A 27,475-nucleotide genomic window follows, 5' to 3' on the forward strand; every position below is an offset into this window, starting at 1 on the left:
AAACTGAATCAGCAATTCTGAATGGAGCTTCAAGATTGAGTAGTTTGAAAAATGATTTCTTCCATTAACAGTAATTCCTGATGTTAATAAAATTTCGGTATTAAATAAATTATTTTTCGTAGTAATCTGTAGTTATGGGTACTCCATTCACTGTGTTATTTTATACAGCTATTTTTTATGAAAGATTTTTACAATTTTCTGGAGATGTAGCAGAAGTTGGGATTTTTCTTTCTTCATTGCGTGTTAGTTTCGTTAATCATTGTCTTCTTTTGTTCCAGCTAAGTAGATAATTGTTCTACTGTAGCCTGTCCTTGGTGAATGCCATCTATCGTTGCCTAGAAACAATGCCTTTTTAAAGTTTATGCATTAGTGTCGCCATTTCCCTAGGGGTGGCGCAATCTCCTATCATTCCTATGATGTGTTATCCTCATGTGTTGATGTTGACGGCGCGGTAGGTTATAAGCTAGGTCGCGGAGCTTCGAATGTATTTCATCTGAATTCTTCAGAAAAATTTTAACCATTTTGTGGGCATCAGAAGGAAGGATTTTTTTCTCCATTTACTTCATCCCGATAGGAGCACATAAAGCACCACCATTATGGTGTGTAAGTGTCGTTAATAATTGTCTTATTGTTCCAACTAAATAGCTGATTGATCTGCAGTAGCCTGTCCTATGTGATGAGAATGCCATCTATCGTTGCCTAGAAAACATGTCTCTTTCAATTTTGTACAGTAGTATCGGAATTTTCCTCTGGATGGCGACATCTCCTATGATTCCAATGATGTCTTATCCCCATGTTGACGCCGATTTTGGTATGTAGGGGGACTCCAAATACATTTCATCTGAATTTTTCAACAAGATTTTAGCCATCTTGTGGGTAGGTATCAGAAAGTGAAATTTTTTCTCCTGTTACTCCTCTCGGGAACTAAGGGCTTCAATAAAACATATCCATCTTTGTGTTTTAGTTTCGTTAAACATTGCATTTTGTGTTCCAGTTAAGTAGATGGAACGTTGTTACGATATCATAACAACAGAGCGAACAATATTAAACATTCTAAGCGCTATATAGCAAGCTTATTAAATAAACAAATATATTTTGAGTGCAGATCTCTGATTTTATTTACATTTTATAAACACATTATGGCGTATTGGCGTTTTTATTGTAAACATGCCTCTGTTATACCTGATTCCCCCTGGATATTTTTTTATAAACTATTTTGTCAAAATGCATTTTGTCGAGTCTTTACGGTTTCTATGTCTTTGTGGTTGCTCTGCTGTAACATTGTTCCAGGTTATGGGAATGTCATCTAGCGCTGCCAAGAAACAATGCCTTATTAACTTGTGTGCAGTAGTGCCGCTATTTTCCAATGGGTGGCGCTATCTTCTATCATTCCTATTTCTTGCTATGTTGGGGGGCTTCGGATGAATTTCATCTGAAATCTTTTTATTCCTGTTACTGCTCGGATGAGGCAAAAGACTTCGACAAAGCATCGCCATCTTTCGTTTGTTAATTTCGTTAATGATTTTCTTTTTCGATTGATGTGGCCTGTCGTATTTGATGGGAATGAAATCTTCCGATTTTTGTACAAAAGTGTCGACAATCTCCTATAGCTGGCGCTATCTCATGTCATTCCTGTGTTGTGTTATCCTCATGTGTTGATGTTGAAACCGTGATTTTTCGCCTTGCTACTTTTTACTCAGATGAAACTACGTGAAAGTTAAGGTTTATGTCAATAGCCCAGCGAAGATTTAAGGCTTCAAAGATAGAATTCGTGAGGCTATCGAAGACATCGGGTGATTTAGTTATGCAAAATTACATGAAGGTCATTACATGACCTATAAGCGTGCCATTATGGCAGCCAATCTGCTATAAGATGGAGTGATCAGAATTTGCTGTCTCTAGAAATAACAATAGGGTTCGCAATATGTAAGATCTATCTTTAAGATGTACATTGCTACAGCTCATTGGATGCTTGGCATTGAAAATGGATTGGTATTTTGGATTTCGTGTTTCGACTTGGCTATAATTTGGTAAATCTTTTCACCAAAAATTACAAAAACTGATCCTCTGTTTTGGGGTAGCATTCATATAAAATGTACTTCCTAGTTTTGGATTTTTTTGGTCATTTTAAACAGGCTTCGGCTTCTCACTAGAAATTTCAATCCTACAAAGAATTATTAATATCGGTCTACCTTTTTTGTTATAGCTCCCATGTAAGGGTACGCCAATTTTTTATTTTAAATGTCCTCCTCATAATGATGGGTACAAAAAAAGTTCGATACGGCTGAAAATAACACATCTTATTTGAAAACACTGTATTTGAAAAATCTAATTGCTTCGAGTGTTGTGTGACAGGTGCTTATAAAAAGGCCAATAAAAAAGGTACGCTCTGTTACTGAATAGCCGTACTTACGAAGTTTTCAAATACAATAAAATTTTCAAAAATTTAATTCCAAAACATTTCACTTGATTTTTTTCACTAAAGATTACTTATTTTTTTGTTCTCAGATTAAATTGGAAATTGAAAGAAAACCTACCCAACGATTGACGCTCATACGAAATGTAACGGCGATATTCATGTCTACTAAAATTTGAACGCATTTTTGCGAATTATTTTTTATGTGTGTTTTTGATATGTTTCTTTGCAATTTTTAAGACATTTGTAGATTTCACTGAAACTTTTGGTTCGTTTTCTCTTCGTGTTTTGTTGTTGGTTTCTATTCGTTTTCACTTTCAAGAAGACGACGACTGCGACGTTGGTTTAACCAAAATTTTCTTTGCTCCGATCTTAACTGCCCGTTTACCGATTAACCACTGACGATCTTGATATTTTCTCGTATTTTTTTCGAAAAGAAAAAAATTAAAGTACTAAAGCTTTTTTAGCAGTCAGCTGAGTTAGTGGTAAGGGTCTTTGGGGTTCGATGGTGGAGAAGGAGGAGGCGGGTGTGAGACGATAATAAGTTCTAATTGGTTTGCGTGTGCTTTTTTTTTTTTGGTTGTGGTGGATAGCCTTAGCTTATCTATGTTAACTGAGTAAAACTTATCGCAAAGATATGAAGTGATAGGGAGAAGTAAATACATGCATACAAACATATATAAATTCACTAAAATCGATGTGAATATGCAAAAGTGAAATATGATTATTTTTTTATATTGTATTCAATTTAATTATAAAAATATAAATATATAAGTTCTATTGCAAAGTAGTTATCATTTGTTGCAGGGAGATCGAGAGAGAGAGAATGGCAGTGAGAAAAAAGTACTTGGAATTTTATCATGTGTATTGTTGATAAATAAAGTATAACAAAAATTTTTATATAAAAATAACCATAACATTTTTTTCGCCTCCTTATCTGTGTGGAACCTCCACGGCCCCTGTTGTTATCTTATCGGCCGATAACAGGTTGATTTATCAAAACCGGGCTGCATCATCAAACATGACTACAGAAATATTTTTGTATTAAATTTATGGATGATTTTTTTGTTATTGTTCGTGTTGTTGGTATTACAACAATGTACGAAACATAACTGACTTATTTTTGCAAAACCTCATTTCAATGAAAATTCTTGTGATTTTTTTTTGTTGTTGGGGAGGAACAATTTTTGGTTTTTTTATAGACATTTTTATTATCAAATAGTTTTATGACCAAGAAATGAATCAGAATTTTTGAGAAATAATGAAATTATTTGCAACAAATTTGTATTTCAATAGATAGACAAAAGGGTCGGGTGTGACTGTCAATTGCAATAAAAATTTCGGTAAAAAAAAAACATTACATTACATTACATGGTATAGTTTTTGTTTAAGCCAAAAACCACAATTTCGACGCGATCATCACGAAATTTTAAATGGAATGCCCTTTACAAATTGCAATGATTCTAGCAGCATTTTCCAACCGATGAATTTACCGCACCTGCAGTGTGGTATAGGTGTATGTATTACAATAGGATTATTTTTTTCCTATCCAGACCAAAGCCAACTGTTATTCTGCACACCATTCTTAATACTCCTGTAGCTGTTGGTCAATTAAGATGTCACATCGTTGACATTGTGTCAATTAAAAAAACACGCACACACACGTTTTTTTGCATTCGATTACATATCCCCGTAAATGCTAAAATGTACGAGGTGTGATAAAAAAATAACGGTTATTTTTAAATTTCTGGAGTTTTGTATATGGGCAATATTGCCAATTTTTTTAACATAGCTGAAGCGGAGGTTCACCCCTTTATAACTCGGGAATTACTTAAGTATATGAAAAAAGTGAATAGTTTTGGGTTAATTGGTCTGTCGTTGCAAACTGTTAATGATATTGACCTCCAAACTTTATTTTGGTGGAAGCTGTGTCTACTTTAATGTAAAAAAATGTGTAAAAACTGTTTGGGACGAACCAGTTTTTTATGATCTCTATCGATTTGTGACTAAGCCACTCATTTCACGGTCTTCGTGTCAAAGTAAAACTAGAAGCCAACAAAATGGGGACTACGCGCCTCACGTATCATTTTTCAAAATTTTAACTGCATCTACCTTCAAATGATACTGACATTTTTAAGCTCGATTTTGAGTGTATTTTTTTAATTTTACTTCTAGCTTTAATATGCCAACAGGAATTTCTAAAAATCGATTATAAGATTATTGTAGTCGCGAATCTGCGTACTTTGATATGTATTTTGTGCATGTATGTAGTATGCACAGCTTCAGAGTAATACTCATCCGATGGTGAAAATTTTGTGCGATCAAATTTCTAAAAAACCTATTTTTCGGGCCAAATTTTTAGATGTATCAACTGAATGGTCAATACGTTTTTTTATATATATATAAAATATTATTCGTGAAAATCCATCTGCTGGAACAGCGGGAACTGGCCTTTCAAAAACACGAAATTTGGCAAAAAATGTTTTTGAAAATATCGCGGATTTTTTTGCGTTTTCTGTGGATCATTTCCGCTTCAATAAATGACCTCATATGGATTTTGATCTTTTTCGAGAAGAGAACTTTAAAAACTTCAGCCGAAAGAGAGATGTACCCAATTTATCTCAAAAATAGTGCCAGCTGGCACATCCATGGTTCCTAATGCACCACATTGAAATCGGTATAGATCGATGTATTTTTTTAGGGTGCATACGAAATCGGATGCGCGCTAATGGCATATGGAGTTTTCGGAAATTATTCGCGTTTTACGAGTTTTTGGGTACTTCAATGCAACATCTAGTACATCTTAGCCGTCAAATGAAATTTCGCAAACTATATATGGATTGGAAGGTAAACTTCAGTACTTCCTGGAAACCGCATGCGCATCAAATGATTTTGAGAATTACGCGATTTAGACGCAATTTAAAATGTATATTTCATTATATTATTTTATTTTAAGATTTATTACTATTTATAGAACCCTAAGATTTATCGGAAGGGTCTTGATATAATCCGCCAGGCGTATACTTATACACAAAAAGTGATTATTATATATGTCAATTTTTCGGCGAAATTCGGGTAAAATAGCAGAATAACTCCAAAATTTTTTTCTGAAATTTCTTGTATAAAATTAAAAAAAAGAAATATGATGAAATTATTTTTTCGAACCAAAAACAAATATTTTTCTTCAATATCTTGTTTTGCTTGTAGGTAGTAAATTTCGGTGTAGACCCCATATAATGTCACCTCCCAATTCAACCAAAGAGCCTTTAATTTTTCAAACCAAATCGTCTGCAATCTAGTATTTTTTTACTCTCATTGGTAACAAATCTCCTTACCAAATGCAATCGTTGACTTGACTTAGGTTTCTATATAACGGTACTCCATATTATTCAGTATTTTAGGGATTTTTGGTACGTTTTTCAGCCAAGGATTCACCATTAGGTAGCAAATATTCCCCATAAAATACCACCTTCCAAATTTCAATATTTTGGACATTTTGTCAATCCAAGAGGCTGTCATATCGTATTTTAAGCTCTCTTTGAATAGCAAATCATCCCATCAAAATTGATGGACATTGGGACACTTTTTGGAGTAGTGCTCATACTTTCCAAATTCCGATATTTCGCGGGGTTTGGACACATTTTTCAAAACAAATTGGCTGTAATTTTTTGTATTCTCATTGGCCAACAATGTTCCATACCAAAAATTATAAATATTGACTCAAGTTTCGGTGTAGGCACTGGTACTGCCTACAAGTTTCGGTGTAGGCACTAGGGTACTGCCTATTATTTGGTATTTTAGGGATATTGGATACGTTTTTCAACCAAAGATGCTGTAATTTAAATTATTTTGAATTACCATTGAGTAGCAAATCTTCCTGCCAAAAATGAACTGAATCGTGGATTTTTTTAAAATACTTTCTCAAGGACTAGAACAAGCATAGATTTTTTATAGAATATTTTTTTTAATGATCAACAGAAGCGTCGATTTTTTAAAGAATATTTTTTTAATGATCAAGCATCAACAGAAGTCTGGATTTTTCAAGGATCAACAGAAGCCTGATTTTTTTCAAAGACCTACAAAGAAGTGGATTTTTGAACAATATATTTTTAAGGACCAACAGAAGCATGGAAAAAGTTCGGATTTTTAAAAGAATATTTGTTTAAAGACGTGAATTTTTTAGAGAATATATTTTCAATAATTAACAAAAGCATGAGTTCTTTTTAAGGATCAACAGAAGCAAAGATTTTTTAAAGAATATTTTTTCAAGAATCAACAGAAGCGTGAATTTCTTAAGGAATATTTTAGAATCAGCTTAGATTTTGTGAACAATACTTTTAAAGCCTCCACAAAAATCCACGCTTAAGATGGTCTTTTAAAAAAACCTCAGAAATTTCTGTATTTTGGGGACTTTTGGCACGTTTTTCAACCGAATTGTTTATAATATATTTTTGGGTTCTCATTGGTTGTCAAAGACCCCCTCCAAATAGTGCAGATGAATATTAGATATTTTAGATTTTCACATTAAGCAGGCGGGTGGAATGGAATGTGTTTGTGGAATGTGAAGGATCCAGATTGCCACGAAATGGTCATAACTGGTGACGAATCATGAGTGTATAGCCCAAACACAAGAAGAAGTCACAAAGGTTTTTTTCCACAAATCCCAAAACTGAAGACACCAAGGATAGCGCATTCTTGCGATTGAGGAGTACATAATTGTTCTGAGTATTGAAAAAATGACACTAGGGCTGGTTTACGCCGGACATATAACTATGGCAGTAGAAGGCCTGTTGTGAGCTCCAGAATGGAAAAAACGTTAAAAGAAGGCATCTTAAGATTTGTGTCTCCATACTTCTAGGAGTTTTGGGTTCTTAGAGAAATCATTTAGTCTTTTTTCATTCACATCCTCTTTGATCGTGCAGTTCGTGAATAGTATAAATTCGCATGAATTGGGTTCGAAGTTTCATAAAAGCTGCACAGTGGCATAGGAAATGTTGCAACGATTTCGCTGGGCAACCCCCTACACGTTCTCCACCTGCAGCTGGCATACCTTAGGGCTACTGCAGCAGTGATAGCTGTGTAGGTTATCTTTGACTCTGACATGCTCTGAAGTACGACATGATTTATTCAAGTGAGAAATCAATTTCTCACATAAATAATTGTGGGAAATTGATTTTGTATCTGTGACATATATGGGCATTTGAAAACGATTATTTCTTTATTTTTCAACAACTTCTGGAACCAATTGGATTAAATGATACCGGTGTTAACTTGGCCATAACTCAATTTAAAACGGCTTATTTTTTATTTTCCATTAATTTTGGGAACCAATTCGCTGAGATAATACCGGCGGTATAGTTGCCCAAAACTCAATTTCATTATGACTAAACCGATAATGCAACGTTTCGAATTTATTCGACGTCTAATACGACTGTGTTCGGCATTTTGTGGAGCCGATGTTTTCAAATTAAATTATCGTGTGAATTTTCTAACGGTGATTGTGTTCACGTGTATATATGTGTATTTTGCCTGTACCTGCTATACGGTCTATAAGAATATCTATATCGATGGCGAATGGACCCATATGCTGAAGACTCTGTGCATGATTAGCAGTGGATTGCAGGTGGGTATGGGGTGTAACAATAATTTGATTCACCATTTCATTTGTTGCATCGATTTAGGGATATGCGAAATTGGTGAATGCCATTTGGAATAAAACGCATTTGCGCTATTTAATGGACGAACTGTACGAGATATACAAGGACTATCTGGATAAAGATCATATCGATTATCGAAGATGTTTGGGCAGGTGCATAAATTCCACCGTAAAAGGTATCCGACTACTGACATTCATATATATTATGGCTGTCGGTTGTCTCATTGTTATGGTGCTGGTCTACCGATTTGCCTTCGATCAACGTATCTTTGTGCTGCAATTTGAAATTCCTCGCGTGGATATCAACACCGAACATGGCTATTTGATTACGAATTGTGTACATAGTGTTTGCATAATGTTTGGGGCCTTTGGCAATTACGCAGCCGACATGTGTTTCTTCACATTTGTCAATCATGCTGTCCTGTTCAGGGATATTCTAAAGTGTAAATTTCGCGATTTGAATGATGTGCTCGAAGAACCCGCAGATGCAGCGGCACGTTGCCATACCTTGATCCAAGATATTTTTCTGTGGCATCAACGCTATATTAGGTTAGTAGTGACCGGATACTTAGTGTCATTTAAACGTTAATTTTTTCGTTTACTTCTTCAGATACATCGAAGTCATAAAGGATAATTATTTTTGGGTGATTGTTGTGGAAATGTCCACAGTGGCTTTCAGCATTGTATTGACTTTGTTTTGTTTGATTTTGGGCAGATGGCCGGGTGGACAAACATATTTGGCTTATTGCTTCATTATGATGTATCTTTACTGTGCCATGGGCAATGTGGTCGAAGTAACGGTAAGCTTTTCATCGAGATCGATAAATGGCATTAACAAATTGCCATTTTGTATTATTTTTGTTTTTTTTTTTTTTTTTTTTTTTGTAGAATACGGGCATTGTTGAGGCCTGTTATAATGAAGTGCTTTGGTATAGACTACCATTGGCGGATCGCAAAATGTTAAAATTTATGTTGATGATGGGCCAAAAAACCGATGGTATCACAATTGGTGCCGTTATCCCTCTAACAATGGCTACCGCTTTGGATTGGACGAAAAAAATCTACAGCATGACCATGATGTTGATCAATTTCTTAGACAAAGACTAAAAAATTTTGTTGTTGTTATTGTGTTTTGAATATAGACTATATGATTTGTTGTTGTGAAGAATACAAGAATGTCCTAAAGTGGACCTTACAAAAAAACTTTATAGTGAAACATGAAGAAATGTCGTTAAGTTTGGACTAGCTGCACATTCAAAATACCTATAACAAATCGGAACTATGCTATGCTAGAAGAAAATTAAATACAGACTACAGGTTCATACAGACTCAGGCTGGAAAATTGGGCTAAGCGGACTAAGAGGATCATACCTAAATCCTGAAAATACCAAAAATTAGGGGCACCATTATATTGGGATTATTTCAAATAGAGGAAATATATTTATAATTTTTGGTAGGAAGATTTAGAACCGAATGACAACCCAAAATATTAAATTAGAAAGATATTCAAAAATATACTTAAAATACCGAATAATGGTAAATCCACGCTTAAAAAAACTGCCAAATTTCGTTATTTTGGGGATTTCGAGCAGGTTTTTTAATCGAATTGGTTTTGGGTTTTCATTGGTTGTCAAGGTCCCCCTTCAAATAGTTCAGATGCATATTAGATATTTTGAATTTCCACCTTATGCTGGAGGGTATACAAATTTCGACCTGAAGGAACTTAAATCCCAAACACAATAGGTTTTCTCACAAACCGTTTAATGCCTATACCATCGATTGCATCTGATTTTTTCCCTTTCCCAAAACTGAAGACACCAAGTAGAGCGTTTTATTGCGATTGAGGATTACAGAATTGTTCTGAGTATTGAGCTTAAACAGCGGGGTGGCAGTGACAGGTGTGTGGGTTATCATTGACTTTGACATGCTCTGAAATATGTCATGATTTATTTATGTGAGAAACTAAGTTCTCACATAATTAATTGTGGGAAATCGGTGTTGTATCTGTGACTCATATGGGCTTTTGAAACAGGTTATTTTTTTATTTTCCAATAGCTTCTGGAACCAATTCGCTGAGACAATATCGGTGGCATAGTTGTCTAAAACCCGACTTCATTATGACTAAACCGATACTGCAACGTTTCGAATTTGTTCGACGTCTAATACGAATCTGTTCGGCATTTTGCGGAGCTGATGTTTTAAATTTAAATTATCGTCCGAATTTGTTAACGGTGATTGGGTTCACGTGCATATATGTGTATTTTGCCTGTACCTGCTATACGGTCCATAAGAATATCTATATCGATGGAGAATGGACCCATATGCTGAAGACTCTGTGCATGATTAGCAGTGGATTGCAGGTGGGTGTAACAATATTTTGAGGCTACTCTTTATCTTATTTGTTGCATCATCGATTTAGGGCTATGCGAAATTGGTGAATGCCATTTGGAATAAAACGCATTTGCGCTATTTAATCGACGAACTGTACGACATTTACAAGGACTATCTGGATAAGCATCATATCGATTATCGAAGATGTTTGGGCAGGTGTATAAATTCCACCGTCAAAGGTATCCGACTGCTGACATTCATATATATTATGGCTGTCGGTTGTCTCATTGTTATGGTGTTTGTCTATCGATTTGTCTTCGACCTGCGTATTTTTGTACTACAATTTGAAATTCCCCGCGTGGATGTCAATACCGAACATGGCTATTTGATTACGAATTGTGTACATAGTGTTTGCATAATATTCGGAGCCTTTGGCAATTACGCAGCCGATATGTGTTTCTTGACAATTGTCATTCATGCTCTCCTGTTCAGGGATATTCTAAAGTGTAAATTTCACGATTTGAATGAGGTGCTCGAAGACCCCACAGATGCCGCGGAACGTTGTCATACCTTGATCCAAGATATTTTTCTGTGGCATCAACGCTATATTAGGTTAGTAGTGGCCGGATACTTAGTACCATTTAGTAATTTTGAACGCTATGTTTTTTTTCTCTTACATCTTCAGATACATCGAAGTCGTAAAGGATAATTATTTTTGGGTGATTGTTGTGGAAATGTCCACAGTGGCCTTCAGCATTGTATTGACATTGTTTTGTTTGATTTTGGGCAGATGGCCGGGTGGACAAACATATTTGGCCTACTGCTTCATTATGATGTATCTCTACTGTGCCATGGGCAATGTGGTCGATGTAACCGTAAGCTATCCATGGAGATCAAGATATAACTCCAGGACCAAATGGGATTAACAAATTGTCATCTTGTACACTTTTTTTATTTTTGCAGAATGATGGCATTGTTGAGGCCTGCTTTAATGAAGTGAATTGGTGTAGTCTGCCATTGGCGGAACGCAAAATGTTAAAGTTTATGTTGATGATGGGCCAAAATACCGACGGTATGACAATTGGTGCCGTTATCCCTTTAACAATGGCTACCGCTTTGGATTGGACTAAGAAAATCTATAGTATGACCATGATGTTGATCAATTTCTTAAACTAAGAATACAATATTGGGTTGTTGTTGTTGTGTTTTGAATATAGACTATATGATTTGTTGTTGTGAAGAATACAAGAATGCCCTAAAAAAACTTTATAGTGAAACAAGAAGAAATGTCGTTAAGTTCGGTCAACTTTATCTGGTACCATCGCAAAAAGGGTTACAATTTTGAAAACAGTGCAGATTTCATATGAAGGGTGCGGTGTGTTCAACTTCGGTTCACACGTGCTTTATAGTGAAACAAGAAGAAATGTCGTTAAGTTCGGATGGGCTGCACATTTAAAATACCTATAATCAATCGGAAATAAAATCGATGTGAATGATACTCAATGATATGCTAGAAGAAAATAAAATATCAAACTACCGACTCTCAGGTTGGAAAATTGGGCTAAGAGGACTAAGATGAACATACCTAAATCCTGAAAATACCAACAATTATGGGCATCATTATTTTGGGATTATTTCAAAAAGAAGAAATAGATTGATAACTGTTGGTAGGAAGATTTAGAATGACAATGAATGGCAACCCAAATATATCAAATTGGAAAAAAATTCAAAAATGTTCTTAAAATATCAAATAATGGGGTGTATCGTTATCGGTCAACTTTATCTGGTACCATCCCAAAAAGGGTTACAATTTTAAAAATAGTGCAGATTTCATATGAAGCGTGCGGAGTGTTCAACTTCGGTTCACACCTGCTGATACCTCAACATATTTCATAGACTCTTCATATAGACCCTTCATATATAACCATTGATTTTTAAAAATATTTTTTAGATCCTTAGTGCTGGTCTCTAAGGATCTAAAAAAATATTTTTAAGAATCAACGGTTATATATGAAGAGTCTATGAAATATGTTGAGGTGTCAGCAGGTGTGGCGTGGATTTTACGAAATATTTTTAGATGACAATTAAAAGGCGTTTATTTAATTTTTGTGTTTTTGAAAAAAAAACTTAATTGGGGGAAATATCAGTATTTTTTTCTAATATTTTTCTAAAATTCTAAAAAAATATGTTCATTGCCTTCCTAAAGGCGTGCATTAAAAAAAATATCAAAAACCTTTCTCTATGGCTCGAATAGGCGAGGATTTATAAACAAATATTTTTTAAGGCCATCCTAAAGGGGTGAAATTATAAAAAAATAAGGCCATCCTAAAGGGGTGGATTTATAATATTTATATTTTTAAGGCCATTCGAAGTGCGTGGATTAAAAAAAAATATGACCTTCCACTGGCAAGGATTTATACAGGTTACAGGCTAGAATTTATAAAAAAAAAATATATTTTTAAGGTCCTGTGAGATGACCTTAAAAATATATTTTTCGATTTATTAAATATAATTAATATATGGTCTGTGCATATCGTAATATTTCTTCCAAACATAGATCCAATTAGAATATAGGGAATCTCGATCCTCTACTGATACCTTTCATACAAAGGGTCAACATATTGCAAACTTGCAAATTTCATATCGAGTGGAGTATTCTGTGCGAACGATTGAATGGGTATCACAATGTTTTTACAAAATCCAGTTCCAGAATATGGAACTCCTCGGTTCCATTCACTCAAGTTTCTCCACAAAGTGTTAAAATTTTGAAAAAGGTGGCAAAATTTCTAATGAAAATAATGGTGCATCCAATTTGATCTATTGAGTGTACATTGTAACCTGCTAAAAGCCTCCACAAACTTTATAATCGAAAAAAAAGTCGGGATGAGTGTATAATACATTTAGCATAGGCTGATGGTATGCAATATCTATCCGGCACTGCCGATAATTCAATTACAAATCTTATTTATTTCCAATAGAAATGCTGGCCTCCTCCTCCACTCCACCCCCTGCCAGCATTGCCGAGTGTCAAGTGTATAAACACTACAGAGTATCGAACAGCATTATGTCTGGGCTGGCCGACCCTGGCATTTGGATCTTCAATAAACCATGCAGATATTGTGAAGCTGTACAAAACAAACAAATGCATCCAACAACAACAACATCATCAACATCTCCAATGACTAACGTTGAAACTATTGAAAAGAAAAACTCCAGCTATACGTCCGTTATTTTTATAGAAAAACAACAAAAAAGGAGAAATAAATAAACAATATCTTCTCTGTAGAAGAAGTGGTAGCCGAGGTAACCTAAAAATAGAGAGTGTCGGTAGGTCCACAAAATACACACATTTCCAAGTGGAAAACAAAATAACACAAAACAGCCGATGAAATGCAGCTTGTCAGATAGGCAATCAGCCAGCCAGCCAGTCAGTTAGGCTGCCATCTAGCTAGTCATCCCGCAGCAACAGCACATTAAAGAAAATCAAGTTCATGCTAATGAATCTGGCAGAGTCCAAAAGACAAAGGCATAAATTTTACAACAACGGCAGCACCAGCAGTAGCATCTGAGCCTATACAAGTGATGACAAAACACCATAGACTTGGGGAAAACAGGCAGACAAACACACACAAAAAAAGGTCGCTGCACTTGCGCCGTATTAGGTCTCACCGGTCTTCGGAAGGGGAGGTAGGCAGGCAGGCCAACACTCGTCAAGTAACGCAATGACATGTGTGTACTTATTTATGTGCAGTTGTTGGTGTTGTTGTCATGGTTCATCCATGTGTGCATTGCCTCATTGCCTGCACATGCTAAATTTAACACATTGTCTATATAGCACGCCTGTGTGTATGTGTGTGCGTGGTGTTGTAAACGATATAATAAAACAAAGATAGCTAGCGGTACTCTTGAGGGCCGACTCCTATTTCATTATTGTTATGGAAAAGAAGATTCATTTCACAACTTCCTCGGTTTCTATTCATTTTTTTTTGTTTTTGGAAAATTGATCTTCAGCCAGATGCATCAGATTGGTACTAGAACTGCCCCAATGTTGTTATTTTTAAAATCGCAGTTGTAAATAATAACAATAAGAACAACAACAAAATTGTTGTACTATTTTAAAAATTGACATCGAACATGTGGCTACCAGACAGACAACATGAATTGCTACTAGCCGGAACATTTATTTCAGCAGCAGCAGCAAAAGGATGTTCCCGAAAAAAAACAAAACGGATGTTTACACAAAGTAGAGCTATTAAAGATTTTGAAAAATTGCATTACATGTTTTCGAATTTTTGAAATAGAAAATTTATTGTTTCGAATATCAAGTTGTAGCTGAGGGAAGGAGCGCTTTTATGGACGAATTAGAAGATGGGTTGGGTACACCAGCATAACGTGGTATTTATAGGACAACTAAAGGTCGAAGATGAGTAGTAGGGGTTTTTAAAGGATGTTTGCAACAAATTACAACTTTGTTGGGAAAGTATGGAAGAAAAGTTTGGAACAAATATTATGATGTGCAAAGATTGGAAAACGGACACGGCATTCGCCTGATATGGGGCATAAATATTTAAAAAAATCAATCTTTGTAGGAGTTAGCACATCTTCGATCTTGATCTAGGTTTCGTTAAAAAATTACAATGTGTAAAGTTTGTGTAGAATCGGAAGTCGATATATTAGATTATTATAAAATATTAGATTATTCAAATCGTGTACTTCATTCGTATTAAATGAATTCAAATGAATTTTTTTGGGAGAGTTACCATAATGCGTGAACCCTGATCTTCAAACTTAATCTGGGTGTGGAAGAAATTTTACAATTTGCCATATTTGGATCAAATTGGTTACTAGGTATGAGATTTATCGTGCGGACCAGCTATCTAGGCCGACGTACATTTACAAATCGACTACAAATTGTCTGATAACGAATTTTGTCCGAATAAAATTGGAGGTCTCACACCTATATTTCCATGGGGGAACACATTTTGTCGTAGCAAAAATTTTCTAATCAAAGTTCGCAAAACTATATAATTTCAGGAAGTTCTACATAGACAATCTGAAGATTAAGAATATAACCGAATATAACCGAACCAAATCGGACTAGTGATTTATTATAGATTATCTAAAAGCCAAGAAGTTTTCCACATAAGCTGAAGATCAGGAATACAAGCAGAGGTTCATTCTAAAAGTGTGAGAAATTATAAAACTCAGTAAGATTTCTTGTATGAGCTTTAATCGAGGCAACCTCATTAGTTGTGGTTAACTTCGAGGGAGTCATTTAACAGACCTTATCGAAGTTTTCAATAAAGAAGTCTTCGATAAATATTTTGAAGGTCAATAAAAGGTATTTAACAAGCTTTCGGTATTTGGAATATTTTATTCATAATTTTTAAACCGATGGATTTGTCGGTACAGTTTTTTTTTTTTTTTTTTTTTTTTTTTTTTTTGTATAGCTCCCGTATAAATCCATACATGTGCCATTATACAGTCTACGCTATATTAACTTTAGTACATTGTACAAACTTGTCGGACAAACGTTGGGTCTTTAGTGCACAATTTACCAAAAAATCGGACGAAAATATATATACGAAACTTAACTCACATCACTTCAGATTTAATTCAGTGCGCTATGCCAAATTTTGTGCAAATCGAAAGATATATAGGGACTTTGGTTCACCATTTAAATTAAATCGGAGGAAAATATATATGGGAGGTATATTTAAATCTGAACCGATTGTTCCCAATTTCTATTGGATCAAATAAATGATGTGTGCCAAATTTCATCCAATTCGAATCATAAATGTAAGTGTTTACAATGTGTCATAGACGGACGGACATGCATAAATCGACTCAGAAAGTGATTCTATGCCTGTTACAAACATATACATAAAGACATAATATCCTGTAGCACAGTGTGGTGAAGGGTATAATGCATTATATGAGTCTCTCATTACGAATAATAGTTCCCATCTAAACCTAGGTCCTCGGAGCAACACAAATGTTGCCAAACCACTTAACGTTCTGAGCCATCAACACACTTCCAAAACGGTTGCGCAAAAACATGTGTATACCACGGAAGCAATTGTAGGTGTGTAGATTAATTATCCATCGCCACAACAAAAATCTCCTTTGAAAAGGACTGTTCCTAGAATGAGGACAAATGTCCAACATTGACAAATTTGAATTTAATTCGCATATGCAAGTTTCGCATCAGGGCGAAATAAATACAAGTTATCAACGTACGACCTTTGTAAAGCCACATAGCCCAATATGCCTGACGAGCCGCTTAACCAACAGCGAAACCCGTCGCATAATGGTGGGTGCGTAGGTTCTTCTCCTGTCTTTCCTTCTCATTGCAAAACTCAGGTCATCAAGCTCGACTCGAAGGAGTATAAATAATCACTTAAAAGTTCCCATCTAAAGGTAAAACAAATTATATAATTTGATATTTTGGGATCTTATTGGCTAGAAAATGTCCTTACCAAAATTAATCAATGTTGGCGCTTCTTTAAGTATAGCCTCCATATAACGGTACCCCCAATTTACAATGTTTTGATAACACATTTTTCAATTTGAGATTTTCCCCTACAAAAAATTATCGATATCGGTACAAGATCGATAGATATGACCCCTATTTAAAAATATCTCCAAATATAACGGTCATGAGATTAATAAAAAACGTCAAAAGTGGCTGCAATTTTGTGTATTTGTTGCCCGCTGGGCCATATAATCTCCATGGAAAACATTGTCGGTAAAGGAAGGCCTTTGTCATTACAATGAAAATTAAACTACACTTTCGCTACAATTTTGAGATATCGACAGAAATGTTTCGAAGTTTAATAACATTTTCTTAAAATTCAATATACATATATATTTTTAAATTGGTTGCATATCTTGTTTAAATAAAATGAATTTTTTTCTCCGAACTACAGATTATATCCATATACATATCGGTTATTCTATAAAATGACCTAAGAGTGGTATGGGAGAAAAATAAACATATTTCTGCATTATTGCCATTCGTTTTCTTTTCACAGTAAATTAAATATTTGTATTCAAATTAAAAAAAATTGTCGCTTCTCCTCCCATTCGTTCGTTGTCATAAAATGTGAATTCCAAATAAATACAAAAAATAAACAAGAAAACGATTAATTTCTTATCATGGCACGGTAAAGGAGATGATAAAAAGTAAATGATAAGAAACAAATATAGAAGAAGCTTTTTCTTGTCAATATTTTTTATATTTTCAACAATAGCCCAAAAGTATGCCAATTTTTTCGATAATATTTTTTTCTTTTTTAAATAAAATATTTATTTATAAATGTAATTGAAAAATGATATAAATAAATAAATAATATAACGATATTTATATATTATTTTTTAATTATTTTAACATTTACTTACAAATCATATTGTTAACAGCTGTTTACACTAAACGGAAAAATTACCTGAAAATTAAAAAAAAAATATTATGAAATGAATCAATTTTATAAGTTTTGGCTTCAAATACATAATAAATAATAATTAATTAATATACAAAATATAATCACATTGAATAAGGAAAATGTGCTCGCAATGGAGGTTAATATTCTGCTCTAACATAGAAGTTACTCTTCAGACGACCTGATTATAAAAAAAAAAATATCAACGGGAGTTTTTAAGGGTGCAAAACAACGAAAACTCACATCCAAATTGGAAGGGGAAATAAGCCTTTCAAAACTGGTTTAATGAATTCAATAGTGGCCGCCAATCTGCCTTAAAGACCCAGTTCGCAATCGACCGAGTGGAATAGGTTAGTCATCCGTCACACAGTCCAGATTTGGTGCCCAAATGACTTATTTCCATTCTCGCACAGCAAGAAAAAATGTGTGGTCAACGATTTTTGTTACCAAAGGATGCTTTAGGAGCTTTATAAACCATGTTCTGCAGATGCCTTAATAGGGGTTCAACAAGAGCAGCTTCGAAAATTGATTTGAACGCATGTGAAAATTGTAAAAATAATGCTGGTGGAGAAAAAAAAATTCTGATAAATTTTGCGCATAGGAATTGTAACCATTGTATATGCCCATGTTTTGATATAGACCATATATAAAGGCCCCCCAGCAGTTTAGGTATTTTCATGGTTAGACGCATTTCTCAACAGAAGTGTCTGTAATATGGTATTGGGGGTTCTTGGAGTCCAAACAATTTCCTCGCAAAATTTTATTTCCTTATGAAGGTCCGACCCATTTTAGATATTTTTATGTTTCTAGGAGCTTTTTCTAAACGTAGTGGCTATAAGGTGAGGAAAATCGTCTTTCCAGAAATTTTCACTATAGGACCAATTTTTACGATTATTTTGAAGTTTTAGACGCATTTTCAAACAGAAGTGGATGAAATTTGGCAATTAGGGTTCTTGGAGGATAGAAAATTTTGCAAAACTTGCCAATGGATCTTATTTCATTTTTCTCCACATTAATATCTCATCCTATTTTAGGTATTTTGATGTTCCCGGTGGACATTTCAGTTGTCCAGAGTATAAAAAACTACTACATTTTAGGTGCATATTTTCATCCGTGTTTGACATAACCGCCATATAAATAGCCCGACCTATTTTAGGTATTTTTAAAGCCCAGCTCATGTTGGTGGTTACAAAAATACCACCCAGACGCAAGAAAAGGCATCAATAGGCAGGATATAAACACTGAACTCATGCTGGAGTCTACAAACATATGACCCAGACGCAAGAAATTTGGCAATCAGGGTTCTTGGAAGATAGAAAACTTCGCAAATCTTGCCAATATTTTTGGTATTTTAACGGATCATATTTCCTTTTTCTCCACATTAATATCTCATACTATTTTAGGTATTCTGATGTTCCCGGTAGACATTTCGGGTGTCCAGAGTATAAAAAAAACTCCTGCCAAAAATTTGCAAATGTAGGTCCATATTTCCAGCTCATTTTAGGTCCATATCTTCATCCGTGTTTGACATAACCGCCATATAAATAGCCCGATCTATTTTAGGTATTTTGAAAGCCCAACTCATGCTAGAGGTTACAAGAATACCACCCAGACGCAAGAAAAGGCATCAATAGGCAGAATATAGACACTCTTTTTTCACCGAAATTGATTCCAAAATCATTTACAGCTTTGGCAAAAAGAAAATTGTCATGACTGAGTTATTGAAATCGATGCCTTATGGCTAATGAGGGTATATACTAAGGCAAATAGGCAAAAATATGCCTCATCGAAATATTTGCTTTAGATCCCACGTTTCATTGGACTAAATCCATTTCAGATAATTTGGAGTCGATTTACAAATGTCCGTCCGTCCGTCTGTCTGTCCGTCTGGTGCGATTAGTTTCAAATGTCTTTTTATTCAAATTTTAATTATCTATTGTTTATGTTCAATGTGAGGTTTTTGTTAATGTGATTTTTATTATTATTTTCATTTTGTCTACACAAAAAAAAAAAACACAAATATGAAAAATATTCGGTTACGGTAGCCAATAACGTGGATAGAACAAAAAATAAAACAATAAAAAACATTTAAACATGGCATATTTCATTAATTATAACCTTGTAAAAATAGTTTAATAATCAATGCAAATTTTGTTAACTTCTCAAAAGTAAACAAAAACCGGTTTTTCGTTTTCTTTTGCCATTTACATACAATTGCAATAACTGCCATCTTGTCAGATTTTCTAATTTGTTATTTAAATGTTTGGAGATATTTTTTGTTAAATTTTATTAGACAATAAAAACAACAACTATTTTTGTACTTGATTAGAAATGTTGATTGGGTTCAGACAACTACGAAAAATATACACATGCGCACGCATGCGCTTTGCCTATGTCTCAGCACATAATTCTCAAGCCACATACATACATTTGAGACCTGAATAGTTTTTTTTTTTTCAAAATCAAATTTTAAATTCTAAACATGTTAACGAACAAACATAAAAAAAATCATAACTCTTTGCGGTGTGTGTTAAAGAATTCTGAGTTTTTTTTTTGCTAAACACGCACACATTATGTTTAGTTAAATAAAAATTTGAGAATAAAACGTATAAATTTAAATTCAAAAGCTATAAATAAATCATTAGTTAAAAAAATAGTGGAAAGAAATTACCTCATCGTAAAATTTGAATGTGTCATTAGTTTGGTTCGATTATTCATATTTTTTTGTATTAGGTACAATTAAACGTACATACATTTATGGGGTATACTTATACCTATTTTCCACAGCTATTTGTAAGAATAATGTGAATTTAAATACACCGGTGAATTATGGCGAAAAGTAATTTATATATTTTTTTAATCAGACAATTAATGACTAATTTTTTTCTTCAAATCTTAATTTCCAGAATTAGATGAAAATTTTAACCTGATTTTGTTAGGACGGTCTGTTGAAATTTCGATAGAGATTTTAATATTTAAAATAGAACTAGTATTTACACATGGACTGTCTTTTATAGAAAAATAAGATATACCAGTTCACTTCTTGCTATGTGCCCCATATATTTAAGTTTTTTAAGGAGACCCAACAGGCGTGTATTTTTTAAAAAAATATTTTTGAGGAGACCCAACAGGCGTGGATTTTTTAAAAAATATTTTTGAGGAGGCCCAACAGGCGAGGTTTTAAAAAATATTCTTTTGGATTATTTAATAAAATATTTTTGAGGAGATCCAACAGTGGTGGATTTAAAAAAAAATATATATTTTTGAGCAGACGTGGTTGTATTTCCCTGAAGATGACTGCTGGAGACAATCGAAATATTGGAAAAAATATTAACAACAAGGAAAAATCATAACCAACAAGTTTTTCAATTGACCTAGAGCCAAACAAAAATCCACAAGAAGACGTGTATTTTGTAAAATAAATATATATATTTAAGGAGACCCAATGTTTTTTTTAAGGGACCCAAAAGGCGTGGAGTTTGAAAAAAATATTTCTGAGGAGACACAACAGGCTTGGATTTTTAAAAATAGTTTTTGAGAGACCAAATAGCATGGATCTTTTAAAAAAATATATTTGAGGAGACACAACAGTCATAGATTTTTATACCCTTCACCACACTGTACATATGTTTGTAAAAGGCAAAAGGAATCGAGATAGCCCCTGGTTCCTTTTGAGAATATGCATAGAATCACTTTCTGAGTCCGTCTGTCCGTCCGTCCACGTATTTTTGTGAACAAAGTACAGGTCGCATTTATGATCCGATTTGAATGAAATTTGGCACATATCACTAATTTGGCCCAAGGACGAACCCTATTGAAATTGGGAAAAATCGGTTCAGATTTAGATATAGCTCCCATATATATTTTCGTCCTATTTAAGGTAAATAGTGCACCAAAGTCCCTATATATCCTTCGATTTGCACGAAATTTGGCACAGCGTACTGAATTAATTCTAGAACGATGTGTGTTAAATTTCGTGAAAATCGGTTCAGATTTAGATATAGCTCCCATACATATTTTCGTCCGATTTGAGGTATATAGTGGACCAAAGTCCCCATATATCCTTCGATTTGCACGTAATTTGGCATAGCGTACTAAATTAAGTCCGGAGTGATGTGTGTTAAATTTCGTGAAAATCGGTTCAGATTTAGATATAGCTCCCATATATATTTTCGTCCGATTTTATGTAAATAGGGCACCAAAGTCCCTATATATCTTTCGATTTGCACGAAATTTGGCATGGCGTACTGAATTAAATCTAGAATGATGTGTGCAAAGTTTGGTGAAAATCGGTTCAGATTTAGATATAGCTCCCATATATATATATATATGTATATATATATATATATATGTATTCATTCCATTTTAGGTAATTGGTGCACCAAAGTCACTGAAAATCATTCGATTTGCACAAAATTTGTCATAGCGTACTGAATTAAGTCTAGAATGGCCATTCGTGCTAATTTTCTTGAAAATCGGTTCAGATTTAGATGTATCTCTCATATATATTTTCGTTCGATTTTATGTGCTTGGTGCACCAAAGTCCCTATATATCTTTCAATTTGCACGAATTTTGGTATAGAGTACTGAATTAAGTCTAGAATGATGTTGCTCAGCCTCTTGAAAAGATACATAGCTAGGCCGATTGACACAACGTACTGAAGTAATATAAATTAGTCTAATATAAATTAGTCAAAGTTGCGAAGGGTATCATATAGTCGGCCCAGTCCGACTTTACTACTTTCCTTACTGGTTTTTAAACATATTTTTAAGGATACCCAATAGTCGTGGCGTTTTTTAAAAATATTTATAAATAGACCCAACAGTCATGAATCTTTAAAAAAAAAGTATTTTTTATTGGACTAGGCGTGAATTTTTAAGCAGATGGCGTGGATTTCTTAAAAATATTTTTGAGGAGACCCAACAGTCATAGATTTTTTTAAAAAATATTTTTGAGGTGCCCCAACAGGCGAGATTTAATATATATATATATATATATATATATATTTGAGGAGACCCAACAGGCTTTAATTAAAAAAATATATTTTTGGGGAGATCCACCAATCATGGATTTAAAAAAAATGTTGGGACTCAAGGGTAATGGGTTTAGAGTCCTCTAGAGGTTTTCCACAGATAGTGTATATTTCAGAAGCCTACATGGACTTATACATGCATGTATAACATGTATAAGTCCAAATAGGGTCATTTCCTTATTGGCCATGAAAATAAAATGTTTAAATAAACAATTTCTAATTTATAACGTATTATTGTGCCATTGATAGTACCATAGGTTCGAATGAATAATCAACGAACCTTTTTATGGCATGATGATTTACAAAAAAGTGACCGATTCAAAGTTTATTTATAATAACCGATACACCATTACATTGTAGAGTAATAAAAACACTATCTATATTCAGTTCTATTATCACCATTCCCATAACATAGAACAGCTATAGTCAATTTTTTTTTATATTTATTGATTTACTATTTCGTTGGAAAGAAAACAAAAACAAAGTCATAAAAAGTGCAGCTTGAAAAACAAAACAAATATTTATTTACTATTTAAGAAATTTCCGTTAAATTTTTTTGGTTTCAATATTTGATCATTTTTTTCGAATTTCCGTTAAACGTAATGAAATGAATTGTTATTTGACAAATAAACAAACACAGCACTGAGATAAATGGAGTTTTTGTTCGTGTGAGCTGTTATGAGTCAATCTCGAAGACAATACTAGTAACACCCATCAATTGTAGAAATGCCAAACCCCCTTAAATATTTCACAAGAGATGAGGCAAACAACAAATATGTCATAGACATTTATTATTAATTAGAAATTTAAAAAGAAAAATAAATCTATAAAAAAAAACTTGCTTTATATTTTAATAAATCACCGCATAGTTTTTGTTTTTAGTATTCTAAACAAGTTTCATTAATGAAGAAAATTTTCGAATTATGACTCATTTTTTTGTTTTTAATTTTAAAGGAGGTCTTAGAAATCTCTCCCAAATTTTTGGATGCTTAATTGTGAAGTGAGAAATGTTGTCGCACAAATTCTTTCGGTTTACTAAAATTAATAATTGTGTCACACATTCCTCACATTGTTTATTGTGGTTGTGGTGATAATGATGGGAATTTTGTTAATTGTTTTTAAACAGATGTTAATGAAAAGACATCCCATAAAATAATAAAATATTTATAAATAAATTCTGTTATATTAAAAAATGTGTTTTCACATTTGAATATACAAAAATAATGAAAACAAATTCCTTGACTTAATATTAATTATTAAATTGAAATGAATTGAACTGAAGTAGAAATTAATTCTGTGGAAGAGAAAATCAGAGAATTAAAAAATATATATTTTTTAAATCATTTAAAACCAGTAAGGAAAGTAGTAAAGTCAGACGGGGCCGACTATATGATACCCTTCACCACTATGGGTATAGTAAACAGGACTATTAACATGAAATTGGATGAAATAAAATATGTGATATTTATCTAAATGTGAATCTACCTAGATCTATCCATAAAGTATATCGACTTCAAACAAATATAAATAGGTCATCCGTTGGGCTATGCCTGTACTTCTAGAAAACGCAACTACGTAATTCTATGCTCAATTTTGTACGTTGTGCAAAATTTTATGTCAATCTGACTATCATGAGGAGTTTGATGCCCAATTTACTTGAAATCGGGCGAAAATATATATGGAAGCTATATCCAAATATTAAGCGATTTAAAACAAACTTGTCACAGGTTAGGTTATACTAATTTCAGAACGTTTTGTTCCTATTGGTCCTTGGTGCGTCAATTACTTAAAATCAATCTATAATAAAAGGGAGCTATATCTAAATCTGGACCGATTTTCACGAAACAAGGCAAACATCACTCTAGGCTCAATTCAGTACGTTATGCCAAATTTCCTGCAAATCGAAGGATATATAGAGACATTGGGGGCACCATAAACATGAAATCGTACGAAACTATATATGGGAGCTATATCTAAATCTGGACCGATTTTCTTGAAACTTGGCAGACATCACTCTAGGCTTAATTCAGTACGTAATGCCAAATTTCGTGCAAACCGAAAGACATATATAGGGACATTGGGGGCACCATTTACATGAAATCGGACGAAACTATATATGGGAGCTATATCTATATCTGGACCGATTTTCACGAAACTTGGCAGGCATCATTCTAGGCTCAATTCAGTACGTTATGCCAAATTTCGTGAAATAGAAAGATATATAGGGTTTTTGGGGCACCATTTACATCAAATCGGACGAAACTATATATGGGAGCTATATCTAAATCTGGACCGATTTTCTTGAAACTTGGCAGACATCACTCTAGGCTTAATTCAATACGTTATGCCAAATTTCGTGCAAATCGAAAGATATATAAAGACTTTGGAACACCATTTACATGAAATCGGACAAAACTATATATGGGAGCTATATCGTGGATTTTCACGAAACTTGGCAGACATCATTCTAGACCTAAATGATTAGGCTGTACCAAATTTCGTGCAAATCGAAAGATATATAGGGACCGTTTACATTAAATTGGTTAAATATATATATGGGAGCTTTATCTAAATCTGAACCGATTTTTCCCAATTTCAATAGGGTTCGTCCTTGGGCCGAATAAGTGACCTATGCCAAATTTCATCCAAGTCGGATCATAAATGCGACCTGTACTTTGTTTACAATTTAACATGGACAGACAGACAGACGGACGGACATGCATAAATCGACTTAGAAAGCATATTCATATTGCATATTCTCAAAAGGAACCATGTGTCTATCTCGTTTCCTTTTGCCTGTTACAAACATATGCACAAAGACATAATACCCTGTACCACAGTGTGGTGAAGGGTATAAAAATATACAAATATATAATATTTTTAGGCGTAGATTAAAAGAAATAAATGTATATAATAATAAAAATATTAATATATAATATTAACATACGTGGATTTTAAAAAACATATTTTTGGGAAGACCCAATAGACGTGGATTTTTTAAATCTATATTTTGAAGAAACCCTACAGGCGTGGATTTTTTAAATTTATATTTTGAAGAGACCCTATAGGCGTGGATTTTTTAAATCTATATTTTGAAGAGACCCTATAGGCGTGGATTTTTTAAATCTATATTTTGAAGAGACCCTATAGGCGTGGATTTTTTAAATCTATATTTTAAAGAGACCCTATAGGCGTGGATTAAAAAAATATTTTTGAAGTGACCAACAGGCGTGGATTTAAACAAAAAAAATTTTTTTTTGAAGTGACCAACAGGCGTGGATTTCTTAAAAATATTGTTTTTGCAGACCATAAGGCTTGGATTTAAGGATTTACAACAAATTTTTGTTGTTGTTTTTTGTGATCAAAGAAAGGTCCTTATTTTTGATGGCGGGCATGATAACTCCTCACTGGAACATCGGAATCCGAAAATTCCAACGGTGTTAGAAAGAGTACATGTCTAGCTCTCGTATGAACTAGGATTATTGACTTCGCTCTAAAATTAACAAAATGGCGGACCTTTGAAAAAATAAGTTAAAAAATAAAAAGTTAAAAAATAAGGAAGATCTTCACCGATTGGCTTTATCCTAGTTCATACGATAGCTATACAGTCACAGAGAAACGTGTAAAAATTCGATTGGGTTATTAGTTTTTGAGTTATCGTGCCCGCCATTCGCAAAAAAATGTTTAGAGAAAAACGCGTTTAAAGTTTGAGAAGCCCTTCAGCCGTCACTTGATGCTTACACAATAAATCGGCTATATCTTCAAGAGTTCTTGAGATTTTTACTTGAAATTTTGTAGGAACACTCTTGAATTAGTGTAGATTGGAATTAAGTCAACAAAAATTTTATTTAAAAAACAAATATTTTTAAGTCGACTATAAGGGAAAGATTTTTTTTAATATTTTTTTGGACGACCATAAGGGATTGATTTTTTAAAAATATTTTTTGGGGCCAACATAAGGATTTAAAAACAAGGTAGACTTTTTAAAAAATATTTTTTGGGGAGACCATATTGGGCAGATTTATTGAACAAATATTTTGGGGGAGACCATTAAGCGTGGAATTTAAAAAAAAATATTTGGGGGAAACCGTTAAGCGAGGATTTAAAAAAAAATTATTTTAAAGTGGATATTTAACAAAATGATTTGGATTTGGATGTGGATTTTTTTTCAATAATTTAAATTCCACCAGTAGCCCATTACAAATTTTTGCACTCAAATAGTTCATATTTTTAAAAACACTACAATTTTCAGTGTCCCGCGTTTTCAAATTTCAATTTTTTTTATTTGCTAAGTCTGAAACTTTGTTTCGCCGTCATTTATTAACAAATAATGACATCATCTCACATAAACAAAATCTAAACTTCTTGGTTGGTCTGTCTATTTAACAAAATAGCATTGGCGTCGACAATAGCAACAGCAAAAACAACATCAACAACAACAACAACCAAACCCCATTGAGTTAGACAATAAATAAATTACTATTTTTGAACAAAAACGAAAAAAAAAACAGCAGCTTAAACAAAAGTTGATTTATAAATAGACATGGTGAGTCGAAAATTGGCAGACAGACATCCAGCCAGACAACTAATTTTGAAAAAA

General features: G+C 33.6%; 2 protein-coding genes across 3 annotated transcripts in view; one reads left to right on the plus strand and one right to left on the minus strand.

The window, feature by feature from the left end:
* Window positions 1–27,475, minus strand: part of LOC133325642 (spectrin alpha chain, non-erythrocytic 1) — a 113,511-nt gene that overhangs the window by 39,382 nt on the left and 46,654 nt on the right. The window contains exon 1 of one of the 2 annotated variants that reach the window (XM_061534364.1): window positions 2,538–2,637. The exons of the other annotated variant lie outside the window; for it this stretch is intronic. Within the exon in view, the coding sequence (XP_061390348.1) occupies window positions 2,538–2,601 (64 nt within the window). The 5' untranslated portion in view covers window positions 2,602–2,637. Of the gene's footprint in view, window positions 1–2,537; window positions 2,638–27,475 lie in introns of those variants that run through there. 2 annotated transcript variants of the gene reach the window in all.
* On the plus strand, window positions 7,797–9,179 carry LOC133325640 (odorant receptor 67d-like). The gene is made up of 4 exons (XM_061534362.1): window positions 7,797–8,039; window positions 8,098–8,621; window positions 8,683–8,872; window positions 8,961–9,179. The coding sequence occupies exons 1-4, from the start codon at window positions 7,797–7,799 to the stop codon at window positions 9,177–9,179; spliced, it is 1,176 nt and encodes a 391-aa protein (XP_061390346.1).

Source organism: Musca vetustissima, unplaced genomic scaffold (genome assembly GCF_032173495.1).
Source record: "Musca vetustissima isolate MV318-11 ecotype Yass unplaced genomic scaffold, APGP_CSIRO_Mvet_v1 utg13690, whole genome shotgun sequence".
NCBI classification, from domain to species: Eukaryota; Metazoa; Arthropoda; class Insecta; order Diptera; family Muscidae; genus Musca; species Musca vetustissima.